This window comes from Anomaloglossus baeobatrachus, chromosome 10 (genome assembly GCF_048569485.1).
Source record: "Anomaloglossus baeobatrachus isolate aAnoBae1 chromosome 10, aAnoBae1.hap1, whole genome shotgun sequence".
In the NCBI taxonomy this organism is placed as follows: domain Eukaryota; kingdom Metazoa; phylum Chordata; class Amphibia; order Anura; family Aromobatidae; genus Anomaloglossus; species Anomaloglossus baeobatrachus.
Window position 1 is genome coordinate 26922497 of NC_134362.1, and position 20913 is coordinate 26943409.

The 20913-nt window shown below is 52.4% G+C and overlaps 1 protein-coding gene across 1 annotated transcript in view; it reads right to left on the minus strand.

The window, feature by feature from the left end:
- The window catches only part of LOC142254433 (receptor-type tyrosine-protein phosphatase beta-like), a 262642-nt gene that overhangs the window by 156729 nt on the left and 85000 nt on the right, over positions 1 to 20913 (minus strand). Inside the window, exons 9-10 of the mRNA XM_075325478.1 lie at positions 14593 to 14862; positions 7005 to 7280 (exon numbers count right to left, since the gene is read on the minus strand). Coding sequence (XP_075181593.1) covers positions 7005 to 7280; positions 14593 to 14862 — 546 coding nt within the window. The remainder of the gene's footprint in view (positions 1 to 7004; positions 7281 to 14592; positions 14863 to 20913) is intronic.

Genomic DNA, 20913 nt, shown 5'->3' on the forward strand with positions numbered 1-20913 from the left:
AGGCACCGACAGCTCTGGTCGAGTGTGCTTTGATCCAGAGTATGCAGCGCTTTCTCAAAGCGATGAACAGGGGCCGGACAGAAGGAAGGCAAGGAAATGTCCTGGTTAAGGTGGAAGGGAGAGACCACCTTAGGAAGAAAGTCCGGAGTCGGACGGAGAACTACCTTGTCTTGGTGAAAAACCAAAAAAGGTGACTCCGAGGAGAGCACAGCCAAATCAGAGACTCTCCTGAGAGAAGTTATGGCAACTAGAAAGGCCACCTTTTGAGAAAGACGATACAAAGAAACCTCCCTAAGGGGCTCAAAAGGGGGTTTCTGCAATACCGTGAGGACCAAGTTAAGGTCCCAGGGATCCAAGGGCCGCCGATAAGGCGGAATGATGTGAGACGCACCTTGCATGAAGGTGCGGACCTGAGCCAGCCGGGCGAGACGCCGCTGGAACAGCACTAATAGAGCTGAGACTTGTCCCTTGAGAGAGTTGAGGGACAGTCCTAGCTGCAGACCGGACTGTAGAAAGGACAGAAGGGTCGGCAACGAGAATGGCCAAGGAGGATGACCGGAAGAGCGACACCTGGACAGGAAAATTTTCCAAGTCCTGTGATAGATCTTGACGGAGGAAGACTTACGGGCCCGAGTCATAGTGGAGATGACTTCAGGAGGAATACCAGAAGCCGTCAAAATCCAGGACTCAAGAGCCACGCCGTCAATTTGAGTGCCGCAGAATTCGGGCGGAAAAACGGACCTTGCGAGAGTAGGTCTGGACGGTCCGGAAGATGCCACGGCATCTCTACGGACAGATGGAGCAGGTCCGGATACCAAGCTCGCCTGGGCCAGTCCGGTGCAATGAGGATGACTCGACGGCCCTCCATTCTGATCTTGCGCAGGACTCTGGGCAAGAAAGCTAGAGGGGGAAACACGTAGGACAGACGAAACTGGGACCAATCCTGAACCAGAGCGTCCGCGGCGAAGGCCTGAGGATCATGGGAGCGAGCCACGTAAACCGGAACCTTGTTGTTGTTGTTGACGGGATGCCATTAGGTCCACGTCCGGAGTGCCCCACTTGTGGCAGATTGACTGAAACACTGCCGGGTGCAGGGACCACTCGCCACCGTCCACGGATTGACGGCTGAGATAATCTGCCTTCCAGTTTTCTACGCCTGGGATGTGGACTGCGGATATGCTGGACTTGGAGTCCTCCGCCCATTGAAGAATGCGTTGGACCTCCAATATTGCCAGGCGGCTGCGTGTCCCGCCCTGGTGATTGATGTAGGCAACTGCTGTCGCGTTGTCTGACTGGACTCGAATGTGCCTGCCCGCCAACAGGTGGTGAAAGGCTAGGAGAGCTAGAAGCACAGCTCTGGTTTCCAGCACATTGATTGAAAGGGCTGACTCGGACGGAGTCCAAGTGCCCTGTGCTCTGTGGTGGAGATATACCGCTCCCCAGCCGGATAGGCTGGCATCCGTGGTGAGAATCACCCAGGACGGAGTCAGAAAGGAGCACCCTTGGGACAGGGAGAGGGGCCGAAGCCACCACTGAAGAGAGCTCCTGGTCCGTGGCGACAGAGCCACTAACCTGTGTAAGGAGGAAGGCCGCTTGTCCCAACAGCGGAGAATATCCAGCTGCAGAGGGTGCAGATGGAACTGGGCAAAGGGAACCGCCTCCATGGACGCCACCATTTGACCCAGCACCTGCATCAGGCGCCTGAGGGAATAACGGCAGGGCCTCAGAAGAGAGCGCACCGCTAGCCGGAGAGACTGCTGTTTGACTAAGGGCAACTTCACAAGTGCCGGCTAAGTCTCGAACTGCATCCCTAGGTACGTGAGACTCTGGGTCGGAGTCAGGGTGGATTTGGGAAGATTGACAAGCCACCCGAATTGGGCTAGAGTGGCGAGAGTGAGCGAAACACTCCGCTGACAGTCTGCGCTGGATGGACCCTTGACCAGAAGGTCGTCCAGATAAGGAAGCACTGCCAACCCCTGGAGGTGCAGGACCGCAATCACTGCCGCCATGACCTTGGTGAATACCCGAGGGGCCGTGGCTAACCCGAAGGGGAGAGCCACGAATTGGAAATGATCCTCTCCTATCGCAAAACGTAACCAACGCTGGTGTGACACTGCGATTGGCACATGTAGATAGGCATCTCTGATGTCGATGGACGCCAGGAAATCCCCTTGGGTCATAGAGGCAATGACTGATCGCAGAGACTCCATGCGAAAATGCCGCACCCGGACATGCTTGTTGAGAAGCTTGAGATCCAGGATGGGCCGGAAGGTACCGTCCTTTTTTGGAACTAGGAAGAGGTTTGAGTAAAAACCTCTGAACCGTTCTCGAGCAGGAACTGGTACAATCACTCCGTTTGCCTGCAAGGATGCCACGGCCTGTGAGAAGGCGGCGGCCTTGGAGCAGGGGGGAGTTGAGAGAAAAAATCTGTTTGGCGGGCTGGAAGAGAACTCTATCCTGTAGCCGTGAGATATGATGTCTCTCACCCACTGATCGGAGACTTGCTTTAACCAAGCGTCGCCAAAGTGGGAGAGCCTGCCACCGACTAAGGACGTGGCTGGAGCGGGCCGAGAGTCATGAGGAGGCTGCCTTAGTGGCAGAACCTCCTGCGGACTTCTGCGGACGCGCTTTTGTGCGCCAGTTGGATTTCTGATCCTTAGCTGAGTTAGCGGACGAGGCGGAAGGCTTAGAGGATGACCAGTTGGAGGAACGAAAGAAACGAAACCTCGATTGATTCCTACCCTGGGCGGGTTTCCTGGTCTTGGTTTGTGGCATGGAAGTACTCTTCCCGCCAGTAGCTTCCTTAATGATTTCATCCAGATGTTCACCAAACAGCCGTGAACCAGCAAAAGTGAGCCCAGCAAGAAACTTCTTGGAAGAAGAATCTGCCTTCCACTCTCGAAGCTACAAAATCCTGCGGATAACAAGAGAATTAGCTGAAGCCACCGCAGTGCGGTGAGCAGCCTCTAGCATTGAAGACATGGCGTAAGATGAAAAAGCTGAAGCCTGAGATGTTAAGGTAACCATCTTAGGCATAGATTCCTTGGTGAGGGAATGCATCTCCTCTAGAGAAGCAGAGATGGCTTTGAGAGCCCACACTGCTGCAAAAGTCGGGGAAAACGTGGCCCCCGCAGCTTCATACACAGATTTGGCCAAAAGGTCAATCTGACGGTCAGTGGAATCCTTAAGAGAGGTGCCGTCAGCCACCAACACAACGGTCCGGGCTGAGAGCCTAGACATCGGAGGGTCTACCTTTGGGGAGTGAGACCACTCCTTGACCACCTCAGGTGGAAATGGAAACCGGTCATCAGAACCACGCTTTGGAAAGCGTTTGTCAGGGCAGGCCCTGGGTTTGGTCACAGCGGTCTGAAAACTGGAGTGGTTAAAGAACACACTCTTCACTCTCTTAGGCGAGGTAAACTGATGTTTTTCTGCCAAAGAGGGTTGCTCCTCTGAGACTGGCGGATTGAGATCCAGCACAGAATTAATGGAAGCAATCAAGTCACTAAGATCTGAGTCACCCTCAGAGAAATCGATGGGATACATAGCCTCCGAGCCACCCGTGAGGGCATCCTCCTCATCTTGCGAGTCAGCTCTTGAGACAGAGCCATGGGATGAGGAGGGGGAGGAAACCCTGCGATTCTCTCAGAAGGACGGGGTCTGGGACCAGATGATGAATCCTCCGTGAGCTCCGATGGACGGAGGTCAGAGGATAGGAATCCTCTGTCAAGAGTATTAGAGGCACCCTGTGAGGAGGGCTGATGCATATTCATCAAAGTCCTGGACAAAAGTCCCATGGACTCAGCAAATGACTGGGATATGGACCTAGAAAAGGACTCTACCCAGGCCGGGGGTTCAGCCACAGGTGCAGCAGCAGCCTGAGAGACCACTGGGGGTGAGACTCCAGGCTGTGGCACCGCCAAGTTAGAGCAACCATCACAGTGTAGATAAGTGCTCGGCTCAGGCAGCAGGAGCTTACATGCAGTGCATACAGAATAAAGCTTTGGAGCCTTGCTCCTTGTGTGAGACATGCTGCTGGAGTGGGGGCTTTGCAGAGAATGAACCCCAGGGAGAATATACAGAGGTCCACAACTGGAGACCGGCTGTGGCTTACCAGACCGCTGGGTGCGGTTGTTGTGTGCCCTCCAGATCCCGAAGCCCGGTCCCCCAGTGCACAGCACCTCAGCAGAGATGCAGAGTGCAGAATGTCCCAGAGCAGAGTAAACTCTGCGTGAGAAATGGCCGCCGGAGCGAGGAGAGGGGGCGGGACTAGGGGGCGTTCCTATAGGAGAGCGGGAACTGGAGGGCTATAGAGACCTGCAGGGGAGGAGGGACGTCCCAGCAGTGGGGAGTGTCCCTCCCCTGTGTAGAACGGCCGCCGGGAGGAGCCGAGCCTGTCCCTCTGCATGAGTGACATGCGAGGGCAGGAAAACAAAACTAGGCCTCCAGCGAAGCCGAGGCCTAAATTTAAGTGGCGAGGCCGACAAGCAGGCACCATCGGCGCGGTTCTCAGGCAAAAGCTAGAGAACCCGCCGGAAAAGTCAAAATAATCATATACAGCATACTCTCCCCATACAATAAAGAACCGGGACCCCAACACATAAACGTCTCAGGTACTTAGCTGCTGAGACGCAGGGCCAGTCCCTGGGGATGAGTGCTCCGGTCCAACAAGATCCTCAAGGGGCTGTGGATGGAGACCGGACTCCTGCCAGGCATGGAGACCGTGCTGGCTCCCACTTCAAGCCAGAGGCCAGGAGGGATGGTGAAGGAGCACGGCATGTAAGGCTCCAGCCTTGGAAATCAACCTTAACAACACTGCTGACACAGTGGGGTGAGAAGGGACATGCTGGGAGTCCAGACTTGGACCCGCTTTTCTTCAAACTCTTTCCAAAAATCAAACAAATCAGATGAGAATGCATGTGTGGATGTATGCCTCCTGAACACAAAGCGATAAACTGGCTAGATCTGGCTCTCCAGGGGGTGTATAAGCTCAGAGGGAGGAGCTACACTTTTAAGTGTAGTACTTCGTGTGTCCTCCGGAGGCAGAAGCTAAACACCCATGGTCTGGGTCTCCCATAGGAACGATAAAGACATAAAATATTTAATTTAATAATTATAGCAATCATAAAGAATAGAAGCAATCAAAGAAATACAGCATCATATTATTATGAAAATATAAATCATTGGCACTTCAGAAATCACACACTCTATGGTCTCGAGAAGATCACACTTAGCAGAGACTACAGACTCAAATCACTAAAATCACTCTGATTGCATCTCCCAAAATACTGAAGAATGGGGATTATTACGTCAACGCAGTGTAAATGAACGGTGAGGCTGGCTATTGGAACTTCTCACGGACTAGCCATGCGACAGGGGAGTCAAAAAGTCTGGGATCAAATACCAAGAGTGTACATCAAAGGCAGAGGGGGGAAAAGAGAAAACAAGTCACAGTCCGAGGTCAGAAATCCAAAATGGTTACAGTTCAAGACAAAAAGGGCTAGGAACATGAGTAGTCAAAGGCAAGGTCTGAGGTCAGGCAGCAAGAGATCAGAACAGCAGAACAGAAAAGCACAAGGCACGCACACCACCGAGCAAAGCTACGACTAGCAATGGTCTGACCACTGCCATACAGCTAAATAACTAGGAAATCACCCCAAGGAGCAAGCCAAGACTGATTGGCCTGATTGACTGTTGGGCAATCCTGAAAAGCATAAGGATAGTCAGCACGAGCCAGTCCCTGATTGGGCAGCTGGGTTATCCATACGAAATATTGACAACCCGGCATGCCACTACCAACTATTGGGAGGCTGAGCTGTCATTCATTGAACAGCGGATTCGTAACATAAACCATTAAGATCTACAATTTACATCATGTTATGTATCAGTAACTTTGCAGTTGTAGCGCCCCTGAAGCCATCAGGAGCTACAAGGAACTGCATCCTGTCAAATATGCAGGGCCTACCCCCAGGGACCCAGAAGACCAGTACCGGTAACACCAAAACACATGTATAATCCCTGTTTTTCCCTTCCCCAAGGACTGGTGACAGGCTAGAGTTGGACCCAATAGATGGCCACCTAGGGGTGGAGCCGATCCAGTCCACTAGACGACAATCAGGGAATGAGGGGTCAGAGAGTCAGTAAGTGGAAGTGAGAGGAGACGGACGTAACCGTACTGACGGGAGTGTGGAACAGTGACCTGTCAGGGGCAGGCATGTGGTTGCCGAAGGAGTACGGTGGAGTACTCTCGGAACCATAGCACCGACGGGGTACAGAGCCCTAGGTCAGGCAAACGCTGCAGGCAGACCCGATAAAATCTGCATAGTGAGGAGATCATCCAGGACCTCACTGACCATAAAGTCCGGGAGCACCAGCAGTGACGGGAGAACCAGGGACCGGAACAGAGCACCGACCCTACAGGGTTCAAACTGCCCGCCATACGGACTAAAGACTGAGAGTCTACCAGGAGGGGACCCCCAGACACTCCAAGCCATGGTGACCCACCAACTAGAGAAAGGTGCAGGGGAAAGAAGCCACCAGGTCACCACAACGGCACTGGAACTAAGGGGACCAGTGGTCAGGACCAGCCTTCTTCGAGTCGCAAGCGATAACATCGCTATCAGTAAAGAAACCAGTTACTGCAATCCCGTGTGTGGCCTACCTTCTTTCCGCGCCTAACTCCATCACCTACCCCCTGGGGCCTAGCCCTACTTGCAGAGGGCCCAACATCCAGGTTGCCATTAACATCAGCCCAGAGACTGTGCAGTAGCAGCTCCATCTACCTAGCAGCAACCCGCAATTGGCGTCACGACAAAACCTTTATTACTATTCCCCTGTATATAACCAATTTCAAGCGACCCCTAGGGTCACGGAACCAGGCAGCGGCCACCCAGTGAACTGTCCCTGTAAATATACGGCCCAGGACCGAGTACCCCATAGCCCTGGGGCGAGTCACAGTCACATCTACTCATAAGTCACATTAAATGGATTCCCTAAGTCTTCACCTGTGCAGCTCATATTTGACACCGGGTCGGATTCGGTGCTGTTATCGGCAGCTCTTGTATAGACCAGGAATGTATATGTTTCTCCTGCTGTAAGATTCATTATTGTCGCTGATTCACTTGTCACTATTGCATCATTTATCATTGTGGCTGATGAGGTGACATTGGTCCGGACTCTGTAGTTGTAAGACGCCTGATACTCATCAGGTCTACTCCACGCCAGAGGCACAGAATTTGAGGTCACAGTGCCGATCTGCAGAGATTTCACCGATATTGGTTCTGTAATAGAAATAAAAACAAATTGGCATGGGAGGGATGAGCAGTGTGCAGTATTATATGATAGTCGGGAATGGAGGCAGATTGCAACAGCATCAGAGATCATGTCTAAAGGTGGTTATTTGATATACATGTTGGCTAAACCCATTGATATAGATGGGACTGGCAGACCATCCAATGAGTAAGGTTTTGTCACTACTTTAGCCAGATGGCAGATGTCATAGGAAAGAAAAATCAGGGATGTTCATTTTAAATATGTGTAATACAGTGTAACCTCGGTTAACGAATAACCCGGTGTGCGAATATTTCGCTTAACGAGCAAAGCTTGCTGTAAATTTGTAACTCAGTTTACAAGCAAGCTTTGCTGTACGAGCAAAATACTCACCGAACATACTTCCGGTTCCGTACATCCACCGTGCTCTAACCCGCTCTTGCACTCCGCACAAACACACACAAACATGCACCAACACACACACACACACACACATATTATGCTCATCTTACCTTCTGTTCCATCGCCGGCCTCCTGGAACTTGCAGTTCGCCGCTACAGGATGTGTATTGGGTAACCATCGCGACGATGGAGGAACGTCCGCTGTCAGCCGCCACTCAAAGGCAGCGCGATGACCAATCAGAGGCAAGCGGCAAATGCCTTTGACGTCAGCGCTGTGGCAGCGGAAGTTCCGGAATCGGTCGAGATGGTTACCCGATACACATCCTAGGCTGGCAATGGAACGGAAGGTAAGGTGAGCATAATATGTGTGTGTGTGTGCGTGCGTGCGTGTTTGTGTGTGTTTGTGCATGTGTGGAATGGCACAATAGGGAACCAGGATGGGACATTTAACAAGCTGTGGAGCGAATTTTCTGAGCTTGCATTATTTCCTATGGGAAGAAGGGAATTTTGTTTACTTACCGTAAATTCCTTTTCTTCTAGCTCCTATTGGGAGACCCAGACAATTGGGTGTATAGCTTCTGCCTCCGGAGGCCACACAAAGTATTACACTTTAAAAAGTGTAACCCCTCCCCTCTGCTATACACCCTCCCGTGCATCACGGGCTCATCAGTTTTGGTGCCAAAGCAGGAAGGAGGAAACTTATAAATTGGTCTAAGGTAAATTCAATCCGAAGGATGTTCGGAGAACTGAAACCATTAACCAAAAGAACAATTCAACATGAACAACATGTGTACACAAAAGAACAACAGCCCGAAGGGAACAGGGGCGGGTGCTGGGTCTCCCAATAGGAGCTAGAAGAAAAGGAATTTACGGTAAGTAAACAAAATTCCCTTCTTCTTTGTCGCTCCATTGGGAGACCCAGACTATTGGGATGTCCAAAAGCAATCCCTGGGTGGGTAAAAGAATACCTCGATAAAAAGAGCCGAAAAACGGCCCCCTCTTACAGGTGGGCAACTGCCGCCTGAAGGAGTCGCCTACCTAGGCTGGCATCTGCCGAATCATCGGCATGCACCTGATAGTGTTTCGTGAGAGTGTGCAGACTCGACCAGGTAGCCGCCTGACACACCTGCCGAGCCTTAGCCTGGTGTCGCAATGCCCAGGACACCGACGGCTCTGGTAGAATGGGCCTTCAGCCCTGCAGGAATCGGAAGCCTAAAAGAACGGTAGGCTTCAAGAATCGGTTCCTTGATCCACCGAGCCAAGGTTGACTTGAAAACCTGAAATCCCTTACTCTGGCCCGCGATAAGGACAAGAGCGCATCAGACCGGCGCAGGGGCGCCGTGCGAGAAATGTAGAGCCGGAGTGCTCTCACCAGATCTAATAAATGCAAATCCTTTTCACATTGGTGAACTCGATGCGGACCCAAAGAGGGTAAGACGATATCCTGATTGAGATGAAACGGGGATACCTTAGGGAGAAAGTCCGGGACCGGACGTAGAACCACCCTATCCTGGTGAAACACCAGGAATGGGGCTTTGCATGACAGCGCTGCTAGCTGAGACACTCTTCTGAGTGATGTGATTGCCACTAGGAAGGCCACCCTTTGCGAAAGAAAGCAAAGCGGGCAAGGCAAACGGCCAGGGAGTAAAACCCTGATCAGAGCACCAGGATAAGAAGATCCTCCAAGTCCTGTGATAGATCTTGGCGGACGTTGGTTTCCTGGCCTGTCTCATGGTGGCAATGACCTCTGGAGATATCCCTGATGACGCTAGGAGCCAGGACTCAATGGCCACACAGTCAGGTTTAGAGCCGCAGAATTCCGAAGGAAATATGGCCCTTGAGGCAGCAAGTCTGGTCGGTCTGGGAGTGCCCACGGTTGACCCACCGTGAGGTGCCACAGATCCGGGTACCACGATCACCTCGGCCAGTCTGGAGCGACGAGAATGGCGCGGCGACAGTCTGACCTGATCTTGCGTAACACTCTGGGCAGTATTGCCAGAGGAGGAAAAACATAAGGCAGTCGAAACTGCGACCAGTCGTGAACTATCGCGTCTGCCGCCAGAGCTCTGTGATCCTTGGACCGAGCCATGAATGCCGGGACTTTGTTGTTGTGCCGAGACGCCATTAGATCGACGTCCGGCGTTCCCCAACGGCAACAGATCTCTAGAACACGTCCGGGTGAAGAGACCATTCCCCTGCGTCCATGCCCTGGCGACTGAGAAAATCTGCTTCCCAGTTTTCTACGCCCAGGATGTGAACTGCGGAGATGGTGGAGGCTGTGGCTTCCGCCCACAGCCGAATCCGCCGAACTGCTCGGAAGGCTTGACGACTGCGCGTGTGCCGCCCTGGTGGTTGATGTACGCAACCGCCGTGGCGTTGTCCGACTGAATTCGGATCTGCCTGCCCTCCAGCCACTGCTGGAACACCTTTAGGGCTAGATCCACTGCTCTTATCTCCAGAACATTGATCTGAAGGGAGGACTCTGTCGGAGTCCAGGTTCCCTGAGCCGAGTGGTGGAGGAAGACCGCACCCCACCCTGACAGACACGCGTCCGTCGTGACCACAGCCTCAGCAGGGGGCCGGCAGGATTTTTCCTTCGCCCAGGAAGTGGAAAGAAGACACCACTGAAGAGAGGTTTTGCTGCAAGGGAAAGAGAGACGTTCTTGTCTAGGGACGTCGACCTCCTGTCCCATTTGCGGTGTCCAATAGAATCGGACGCAGACGAAACTGCGCAAGGGAACTGCCTCCCTTGCTGCCACCATCATCCTTAGAAAGTGCATTAGGCGCCTCAAGGGGTGAATGGGCCCGAAGGAGAGATTGCACCCCTGTCTGTAGTGAACGCTGACTATGTAGCGGAAGCTTCACTATCGCTGAGAGAGTATGAAACTCCATCCCGAGGCAAGTCAGTGAATGGGTCGGTGCCAGTTTTGACCTTGGAAATTTGATGATCCACCCGAACCCCTGGAGAGTCTCCAGAGCAATGGTCAGGTTGTGTTGACATGCCACCCAGGAGGGTGTCTTGACTAGAAGATCGTCTAGGTAAGTGATCACCGAGTGGCCCTGAGAGTGTAGGACCGCCACCACTGCTGCCATGACCTTGGTGAAGACCCGTGGGGCTGTCGCCAGGCCGAATGGCAGTGCCACGAACTGAAGTGTTCGTCCCCGATGGCGAAACGCAGAAAGTGTTGAAGCTCGGGTGCGATCGGCACATGGAGATATGAAGAAAAGAGTCGGAGGACGAGAGCAGAGCTCTATCCTGTGACCGTGAGACAGAATGTCTCTCACCCATCGGTCTTGGACATGTGGCCACCAGGCGTCGCAAAAGCGGGAGAGCCTGCCACCGATCGAGGACGCGGTCTTGGTGAGGCCGAAGTCATGTGGAAGCCGCCTTGTGACTTAGACCGCCATGCAGAAGAGTTCCTCTAGCCCTCCTCTGACCTGTTGGACGTGGAGGAACGGAACTTTGCTGAGGACCGAAATGACCGAAACCTTTGGACTGGGGCAAGGACGATACCTTTCCCTTGGACTGTCTAGGAACTTCATCCAATTGCTCGCCAAACAAACGGTCGCCAGAAAATGGCAAACCGGTTAAGAACTTCTTGGAAGCAGAGCCTGCCTTCCATTCACGTAGCCACATGGCCCTGCAGACTGCCACCGAATTGGTGGATGCTACCGCTGTACAGCTCGCAGAGTCCAGGAACGGCGTTCATGGCGTAGAACGAAAAAACCTACGCCTGAGAAGTGAAGGACACAACCTGCGGGGCAGAGGTATGTGCAACCGCAATAATCTCAGCCAGAGAAGCTGAGATAGCTTGGAGTGCCCTCACGGCTGCGAAGGCTGGAGCAAAAGATGCGACTATGGCTTCATAGATGGATTTCATCATAAGCTTTATTTGCCTGTCAGTGGCATTCGTGAGAGATGGCATCTGCCACTAATACTATGGATCTAGCCGCCAGCCTAGAGCTGGAGAATCCACCCTGTGACACTGAGCCCAACCCTTAACAACGTCAGGGGGGAAAAGGGTAACGCGTGTCAATAAGGCGCTTAGTAAGCGCTTGTCCGTAAAGTTCTGTGCTTCTGGACGGCCCCTCTGGAGTTAGAGTGATCGAAACACGCACTCCTGATGAAGTCGGGGAAGGTTCCCAGCGGGCCCGCTTAACCTATCAGAGGCCGCGGTCCGTGACGGAGTTCTCACCATGGGATCTGGGTGTTACCCCAGGAGCCCCTTGTTGTACCGACCCAGAGGGACCCGGGAGCGATGAACTCACAGCTCCCTGGCCCTGTGTGATCGGTCTGGACTGCAAGGCTTCCAGTATCTTAGCAGACCCTCTGTCCATAGACTGAGTCCTGGAATGTGAAAGCTACTCAGAGATTTGCTGATTCCAACATGCAAACTCTGTCCCTGTCATCTGTGCAGTGGAAACCGGCGGTACCACCTGGCCGAGGGTCCCACCAGTGCCGGAGGCTGCGGCTGAGTGAGTGCCCTCGGGGCCAAGCATTGTACACAATGAGGGTATGTGGACCCTGCCTGTAATAGAGCCGCACAAGAGGTACAGGTTGTAAAATAAGCCAGTGCCTTGGCACCCTTATTCTTTAAGAGCAGACAACCGCATGTCGTCCGCAGAGCAATCAGTGAGGGTATACAGCCAAAAGCAAATAATGCTGCCGAACAGTGAGATCATATACCATATAAATAAACATATATATATACACTGCGGCACCAAGGGGGGTCAGCACCTGAAAACTGGTGCCCCACAGTGCTCAGTGAGGGGGAAGGAGGATACCAACGTATGCTCCAGCCCTCCCTGCCGACGTCCAGTCGGCCGCCCCGTCGTTACCCCTGACTGGCAGGCCCGAGAACGGGTATATGGTACTAGGCCGCAAGAGCCGGGGACTAAATTTAAAAACGCGGCCGACAAACATGGCGCGGTCGGCGCGGTAGTCCCAGTCTCACAAACCACTCAGCAACCGCTGCGGCATTTGTAACACAGATGCTGCATGCACCGTCCCTCAGGGGACACAGAGTACCTTATGATGCAGGGCTCTGTCCCTGATGATGTCCAGTCTCCTGTCCGTCAGAATCCCCCAGGGGCTGCGGATGGAGCCCGGTCCCAGTGCATGGCGACCGGTTAGGATCCCCCTCTCCCAGAACAGTGGAGCAGATTCTGAGATCCTCCACCGGCAGAATTATAACAATGGCTGCCGGCGTTCCGAGGGGAGGAGAGAGCCGTGGGCGGAACCGCAAAAGTACGGGAACCTGGTGGCCCATAGTGATCAGTGAGGGGGGCGGAGGACAGCGAAGTGTGCTCCCGCCCTCACTTGTCGGCATCATACCGACCGTACAGAGTAAATGTATACAATATAAGCATATAAATATACACTTCGGCACCCAGGGGGGCAAGCACCTAGTAACAGGTGCGGCTTACCGACCGCCCTCAGCGTTTGTGAGACCACCAGATTCCCTGCCTGGGCCTCCCAGAGCTGATGGAGCTCGTCTCTGAAGTTCTCCAGCGTCAGAAGTGCTGATAGGAATGGCTGCCAGCGTTCTGAGAGGAGGAGGGAGCCGTGGGCGTGCCTTAGAAAGTGCGGGAATCTGGTGCCCCACGGTGCTCAGTGAGGGGGGAGGAGGATACTAAGTATGCTCCAGCCCTCAGCGCTGACGTCCAGTGCAGCGTCCCGCCCTTACCCCTGACTGACAGGCCCGGGGGCGGGAATATGCGGTACTAGGCCGCAAAAGCCGGGGACTAAAGTTATAAGCGCGGCCGGCAAACAAGCGCGGTCAGCGCGGTAGTCCCGGCGCACAAACACAACCAGCAGCTGCTGCAGCGTCCATTAGACAGGCGCTCTATGCGCCGTCCCCAAGGGGACACAGAGTACCTCAGAGGAGCAGGGCCTGTCCCTGACGATACCCGGGCTCCTGTCCAGCAGATTCCCCCAGGGGCTGCGGAGGGAGCACGGTCCCAGTGCCTGGTGACCGGTTAGGATCCCACTTCACCCAGAGCCCCTAAGGGATGGGGAAGGAAAACAGCATGTGGCTCCAGCCTTTGTACCCGCAATGGGTACCTCAACCTTAACAGCACCGCCGACCAGAGTGGGGTGAGAAGGGAGCATGCCGGGGGCCCTGTTATGGGCCCTCTTTTCTTCCATCCGATATAGTCAGCAGCTGCTGCTGACTAAATTGTGGAGCTTGCGTGCATGTGTGCCTCCTTCAACACAAAGCATAAAACTGATGAGCCCGTGATGCACGGGAGGGTGTATAGCAGAGGGGAGGGGTTACACTTTTTAAAGTGTAATACTTTGTGTGGCCTCCGGAGGCAGAAGCTATACACCCAATTGTCTGGGTCTCCCAATGGAGCGACAAAGAAATCTTGCTTTGCTAGACGAGTAACTTGGTTAACAAGCACAGTCCCAGAACGCATTGTTCTCTTAACCAAGGTTCCACTGTAGTTTGTTCCAAAAGGAGGTCAGGGCTGGGGTATGGGAGTAATAGTTTTCTGCTAATAACTTTTTAAGGTGTACGGCCATCTTAATACTTTCTTCCTGATCTTGAACAAACAATGACAGGTCTGGAAAAAATAAAATCTTCATATCTTTACTACACAAGTGGATTTTTATTTTTGACAGGAGATATTGTTGATGATCTCCTGGTTTATAGCAGCAGCTGTTCTTCAGGTTCATATCATTCAGCATTATCACCCAGAAAACACTGAAGACTGAGAAATTTATTAAAATATTATTTTAGTAATAGCACTTAACTAAAGCTTCTAGTTTTTTCACATAAAACTACCTCTCCTTTTCATGAAAAATCTGAAAATCTTTTCTTGTACCCCTTTTCCGTTTGATTAATTTTCCTTTTTCTCTACAATATTCCTTACATCATGGAAAAACTTTTAAAAAGTTGCAAACAATGATGAAACCTACTTGTATAGACGGATGTGGTGACCGGAGAGCTCTGATACCCCCGGACTCCGACTGTTACCACAGATATGGAGTAATTAGTCCCAGATATCAGGCTCTGGAGGGTGACATTTGTTGTGGGACTTGTCACAGATAAGTTAGCTGATGGAGATATCCCATAGCTTATATTATAGGACTTATTCACACTGGTCATATTTACTGGCTCCATCCAAGATAATGTCAGGTTCTTTGTTGTAGTTGTGTTAGTAGATAACGTTCCAGGTGGTGTTGGATCTGCAGAAAAAGACAGAAATATAGAGAGGTGAGAACATCTTCAGCATCTGTATAATATGGAAATACCTAACCATGTTAACCACAACGTGGTACATACATGTTCCTATCAAGAAATTCCTATAATTGATTGTGCAGGAAATAAAAGTCTGAGGATTAAAAATCATGACATCAATAATAACAAAAAGGCGGATCCCCGGCACAAAAAATCCTTGATCATGATTAAGGACGATCGCGTCTGAAACGCGTTGATCGGAGGAGTCATGTTTTACTCTTTTAAGCCTATGGAATAACATTTGAAGTTTAATTTGTACTTCGGAATTCTTCATGGATGTTTTGTGCCGGGGATCCGCCTTTGTTTGATTACCCACATCCTCTCCAGTCCTGCGAGCACCATCCGGATTCTCCTCTTGGATTCGGTCTTATGGTGGTGAGCTGAAACACCATTTATTTTTAAACATCAATAATAACACACAGGATGAAGTCATTACATGCTTTTAACATACTGTACATGTGAATATTCTAACCCCATTGTGTGACAATCATTCCGCCATATTCACTCACTAGTCATTCCTGTCTCTATGTGTTTGTCATCGGTAGGTTTTATTGATGTAATATGGATTAATACAGATACTGTGAATATGCTATGATTAAGAGTGCGTTGTGCACTTGAAATGTGTCAGTGTTTTTATCCTTCCCCATCCCATGAGTGTGATTTTATCATGAATTTATAAATAAAAAAGAGCATTACCAGATGGGTTTGTGCAGACTCCTTTTTCTCCTAATACAGATACTATAAATGTATAATAAAGTAAAAGTGTCGGTAAGGCTGCTTTCACACTTCCGTTGTTTTGCATCCGTCACAATCCGTTGTGTGACTGATGCAACGGATGCGTTGCAGATAGTGGCACAACTGATGTGACTGATGCTGCAAAACAACGATCCGTTTTTTTTCTTAACTGTTTTACCGGCGGCCGGCTATTGTGAACGATCAGCTAATCACCCGGTGGCCAGCTGCCGGGCAATCAGTTGATAGCTCTCAAAAGCTGGCCGATCATCTGATTGCTCTGAAAAGCCGGCCGATCAGCTGATCGTTCACAAAAGTCGTGCGATCAGCTGATTGTTCGGCCACCAAGAGAGATAGAGAAACATTGATTTCAATGATACACACAATACCTGAGCACGCGCAGTGAAAAAAATAGGATTCCGCTGCTCAAAAAACGCTACATGCTGCGTGCCTACCGCCCGACGGTCAGTCGTTCCACGACTGATCTGTCACGCGACGGATGCAACGCAAGGCCACCAGTCGCAATCCGTCGTCCATATAAGTCTATGGGGAAAAAACGGAATCCTGCAAAATATTTTGCAGGATACCGTATTTCCTGAAGGTGACGGATTGCAACTGATGCAAAACAACGCAAGTGTGAAAGCAGCCTAAGGCTATGTGCGCACTTGGGAGTGAAAGATTTCCGGACATCCGGAAAAAATCCGCACCAAATCCGCATGCGGATTTGCCCCGGATTTGCCGCGGATTAGCCGCGATTTTCCCGCGGGTGGTTCCCTGCGGATTTTGCAGGCTGTACTGCCGATAGTATAGTATAGTTCCAATACGGAACTATAAGAAAAAGAATTTACGGTAAGTAAACAAAATTCTCTTTTTCTTTATCGTTCCTATGGGAGACCCAGACCATGGGACGTCTCAAAGCAGTCCATGGGTGGGAATAAACAAAAAAACTAAGAAGTAGGCGGAGCCTAACTTCACAAATGGGCGACAGCCGCCTGAAGGATGCGTCTGCCCAAGCTCGCATCTGCCGAAGCATGAGCATGCACTTGGTAGTGCTTTGAAAAGGTATGCAGGCTAGTCCAAGTGGCCGCCTGACAGACCTGCTGAGCCGTAGCCTGGTGCCTGAAAGCCCAAGAGGCACCGACAGCTCTGGTCGAGTTTGCCTTGATCCCCGGTGGGGGAGGCACCTGAGAACACTGGTAGGCATCCGAAATGGCCGACCTAATCCAACGGGCTAAGGTCGGCTTAGAAGCAGAGAGGCCCTTACTCCGACCTGTGGTTAGCACAAAAAGAGAGGTGCACCGCCTAAGAGCAGCGGTGCGAGACACATAGATCCGGAGAGCACGCACCAGATCCAAAGTATGCAACGCTTTTTCAAAGCGATGAACAGGAGCCGGACAAAAGGAAGGTAGGGTAATGTCCTGGTTAAGGTGGAAAGGAGAGACCACCTTAGGAAGAAAGTCCGGAGTCGGACGGAGAACCACCTTGTCTTGATGAAAAACCAAAAAAGGTGACTCCAAAGAGAGCGCAGCCAAATCAGAGACTCTCCTGAGGGAAGTTATGGCCACTAGAAAGACCACTTTCTGTGAAAGACGAAACAAAGAAACCTCCCTAAGAGGCTCAAAGGGGGGTTTCTGCAAAACCGTGAGAACCAAATTGAGGTCCCAGGGATCCAAGGGCCGCCTATAAGGCGGAATGATGTGAGAAGCGCCTTGCAAGAAGGTGCGGATCTGAGCCAGCCGGGCGATACGCCGCTGGAACAGCACTGACAGAGCCAAGACTTGTCCCTTGAGAGAGTTGAGGGACAGTCCCAGCTGCAGACCGGACTGTAGAAAGGACAGAAGGGTCAGCAAGGAAAAAGGCCAAGGAGGATGGCCGGAAGAGCGACACCAGGACAGGAAAATCTTCCAAGTCCTGTGATAGATCTTGGCAGAGGAAGACTTACGGGCCCGAGTCATAGTGGAGATGACCTCAGGGGGGATACCAGAAGCCGCCAAGATCCAGGACTCAAGAGCCACGCCGTCAATCTGAGAGCCGCAGAATTCTGGCGGAAAAACGGACCTTGTGAGAGAAGGTCTGGACGGTCCGGAAGATGCCACGGCACCTCTACGGACAGATGGAGCAGGTCTGGGTACCAAGCTCGCCTGGGCCAGTGCGGAGCAATGAGAATGACTCGACGGCCCTCCAGTCTGATCTTGCGCAGAACTCTGGGCAAGAGCACTAGAGGGGGAAACACGTAGGACAGACGAAACTGGGACCAGTCTTGAACCAGAGCGTCCGCGGCGAATGCCTGAGGATCGTGGGAGCGAGCCACGTAAACCGGAACCTTGTTGTTGTGACGGGATGCCATTAGGTCCACGTCCGGAGTGCCCCACTTGCGGCAGACTGACTGAAACACTGCCGGATGCAGGGACCACTCGCCGCCGTCCACGGTTTGACGGCTGAGATAATCTGCCTCCCAGTTTTCCACGCCTGGGATGTGGACTGCGGATATGGTGGACTTGGAGTCCTCCGCCCATTGAAGAAGGATGCGTTGTACCTCCAACATTGCCAGGCAGCTGCGTGTCCCGCCTTGGTGATTGATGTAGGCAACCGCTGTCACGTTGTCTGACTGGACTCGGATGTGCTTGCCCGCTAATAAGTGGTGAAAAGCTAGGAGAGCCAGAAGCACGGCTCTGGTTTCCAGCACATTGATCGAGAGGGCTGACTCGGATGGAGTCCAGGTGCCCTGCGCTCGGTGGTGGAGACATACCACTCCCCAGCCGGATAGACTGGCATCCGTGGTGAGGATCACCCAGGACGGGACCAGGAAGAAGCGCCCCTGAGACAGAGAGAGGGGCCGAAGCCACCACTGAAGAGATCTCCTGGTCTGTGGCGACAGAGCCACTAACCTGTGCAAGGAGGAAGGCCGCTTGTCCCAACAGCGGAGAATGTCCAGCTGCAGAGGACACAGATGGAACTGGGCAAAGGGAACAGCCTCCATTGATGCCACCATCTGACCCAGCACCTGCATCAGTTGCCTGATGGAATAATGGCTGGGCCTCAGCAGAGAGCGCACCGCCAGTTGGAGGGACTGTTGTTTGATTAAGGGCAACTTCACAAGAGCCGGCAGAGTCTCGAACTGCATCCCTAAGTACGTGAGCCTCTGGGTCGGAGTCAGAGTGGATTTTGGCAGATTGACAAGCCACCCGAATTGGGCTAGAGTGGCGAGAGTGAGCGAGACACTCCGCCGACAGTCTGCGCTGGATGAAGCCTTGACAAGAAGGTCGTCCAGGTAAGGAATCACTGCCAACCCCTGGAGGTGCAGAACCGCAACCACTGCTGCCATGACCTTGGTGAATACCCGAGGGGCCGTGGCTAACCCGAAGGGGAGAGCCACGAATTGGAAATGTTCGTCTCCGATTGCAAAACGCAGCCAACGCTGGTGAGAAACTGCAATTGGCACATGCAGATAGGCATCTCTGATGTCGATGGATGCCAGGAAATCCCCTTGGGTCATAGAGGCAATGACTGACCGCAGAGACTCCATGCGAAAATGCCGCACCTGAACATGCTTGTTGAGAAGCTTGAGATCCAGGATGGGCCAAGAGGACCCGTCCTTTTTGGGGACTAGGAAAAGATTTGAGTAGAAACCTCTGAACTGTTCCCGGGCGGGAACCGGTACAATTACTCCGTTGGCCTGCAAGGATGCCACGGCCTGTGAGAAGGCGGCGGCCTTGGAGCAGGGGGGAGTTGACAGAAAAAATCTGTTTGGCGGGCTGGAAGAGAATTCTATCCTGTAGCCGTGGGAGATGATATCCCGCGCCCACTGATCGGAGACGTGTTGAAACCACGCGTCACCAAAGTGGGAGAGCCTGCCACCGACTAAGGACGTTGCTGGCGTGGACAGATAGTCAAGAGGAGGCTGCCTTAGTGGCAGCCGCTCCTGCGGTCTTCTGTGGACGCACTTTTGTGCGCCAGTTGGATTTTTGGTCCTTAGCTGAGTTAGCGGACGAGGCCGAGGGCTTAGAGGACGACAAGTTAGAGGAACGAAAGGAACGAAACCTCGACTGATTCCTACCCTGGACAGGTTTCCTGGTTTTGGTTTGTGGCATGGAAGTACTCTTCCCGCCAGTAGCTTCCTTAATAATTTCATCCAGCTGTTCACCGAACAGCCGGGACCCAGCAAAGGGGAGTCCAGCAAGGTACTTCTTTGAAGAAGCATCTGCCTTCCACTCTCTAAGCCACAAGATCCTGTGGATAGCGAGGGAATTAGCCGAAGCCACCGCAGTGCGGTGAGAAGCCTCCAGCATGGTAGCCATGGCATAGGATGAGAAAGCTGAAGCCTGAGCAGTTAAGGTAACCATCTCAGGCATAGATTCCTTAATGAGGGAATGCATCTCCTCCAGAGAAGCAGAGATGGCTTTGAGAGCCCACACTGCTGCAAAAGTCGGGGAGAACGAGGCCCCTGCAGCCTCATATACAGATTTGGCCAGAAGGTCAACCTGACGGTCAGTTGAATCCTTAAGTGAGGTGCCATCAGCCACTGATACAACGGTCCGGGCTGAGAGTCTAGACACCGGGGGGTCTACCTTTGGTGAATGAGCCCACTCCTTGACCACCTCAGGTAGAAAGGGAAAACGGTCATCAGAACCACGCTTTGGGAAGCGTTTGTCAGGGCAGGCCCTGGGCTTGGACACAGCGGCCTGAAAACTGGAGTGGGTAAAGAACACACTCTTTGTTCTCTTAGGCGAGGTAAACTGGTGCTTTTCTGCCAGAGAGGGTTGCTCCTCTGATACTGGCGGATTGAGATCCAGTACAGAATTAATGGACGCAATCAAATCACTAACATCTGAGTCACTTTCGGACAGACCAATGGGGCACATGGAGGTAGTCTCCGAGCCCCCAGTAAAGGCATCCTCCTCGTCCTGCGAGTCAGCTTCTGAGACCGAGCCGCGGGACGAGGAAGGAGAAGGAGCCCTGCGTCTCTTCTTTGAAGGACGGGGTCTGGGACCAGATGATGAATCCTCTGTGAGCTCCGGTCCTGAGAGAGACCTAGCAGCAGAGGCACCCTGTGAAGGGGGCTGATGCATGCTCAGCAAAGTCCTGGACAGATGTCCCATGGAGTCAGCAAAAGACTGGGAGATAGACCTGGTTAAGGATTCTACCCAAGCCGGGGGGTCAGCCACAGGAGCCGGAGCAGCCTGAGAGACCCCTGGGGGTGCGATTCCAGGCTGAGGCATCGTCAGGTTAGAGCAGGCATCACAATGTGGATAGGTGCTCGGTTCCGG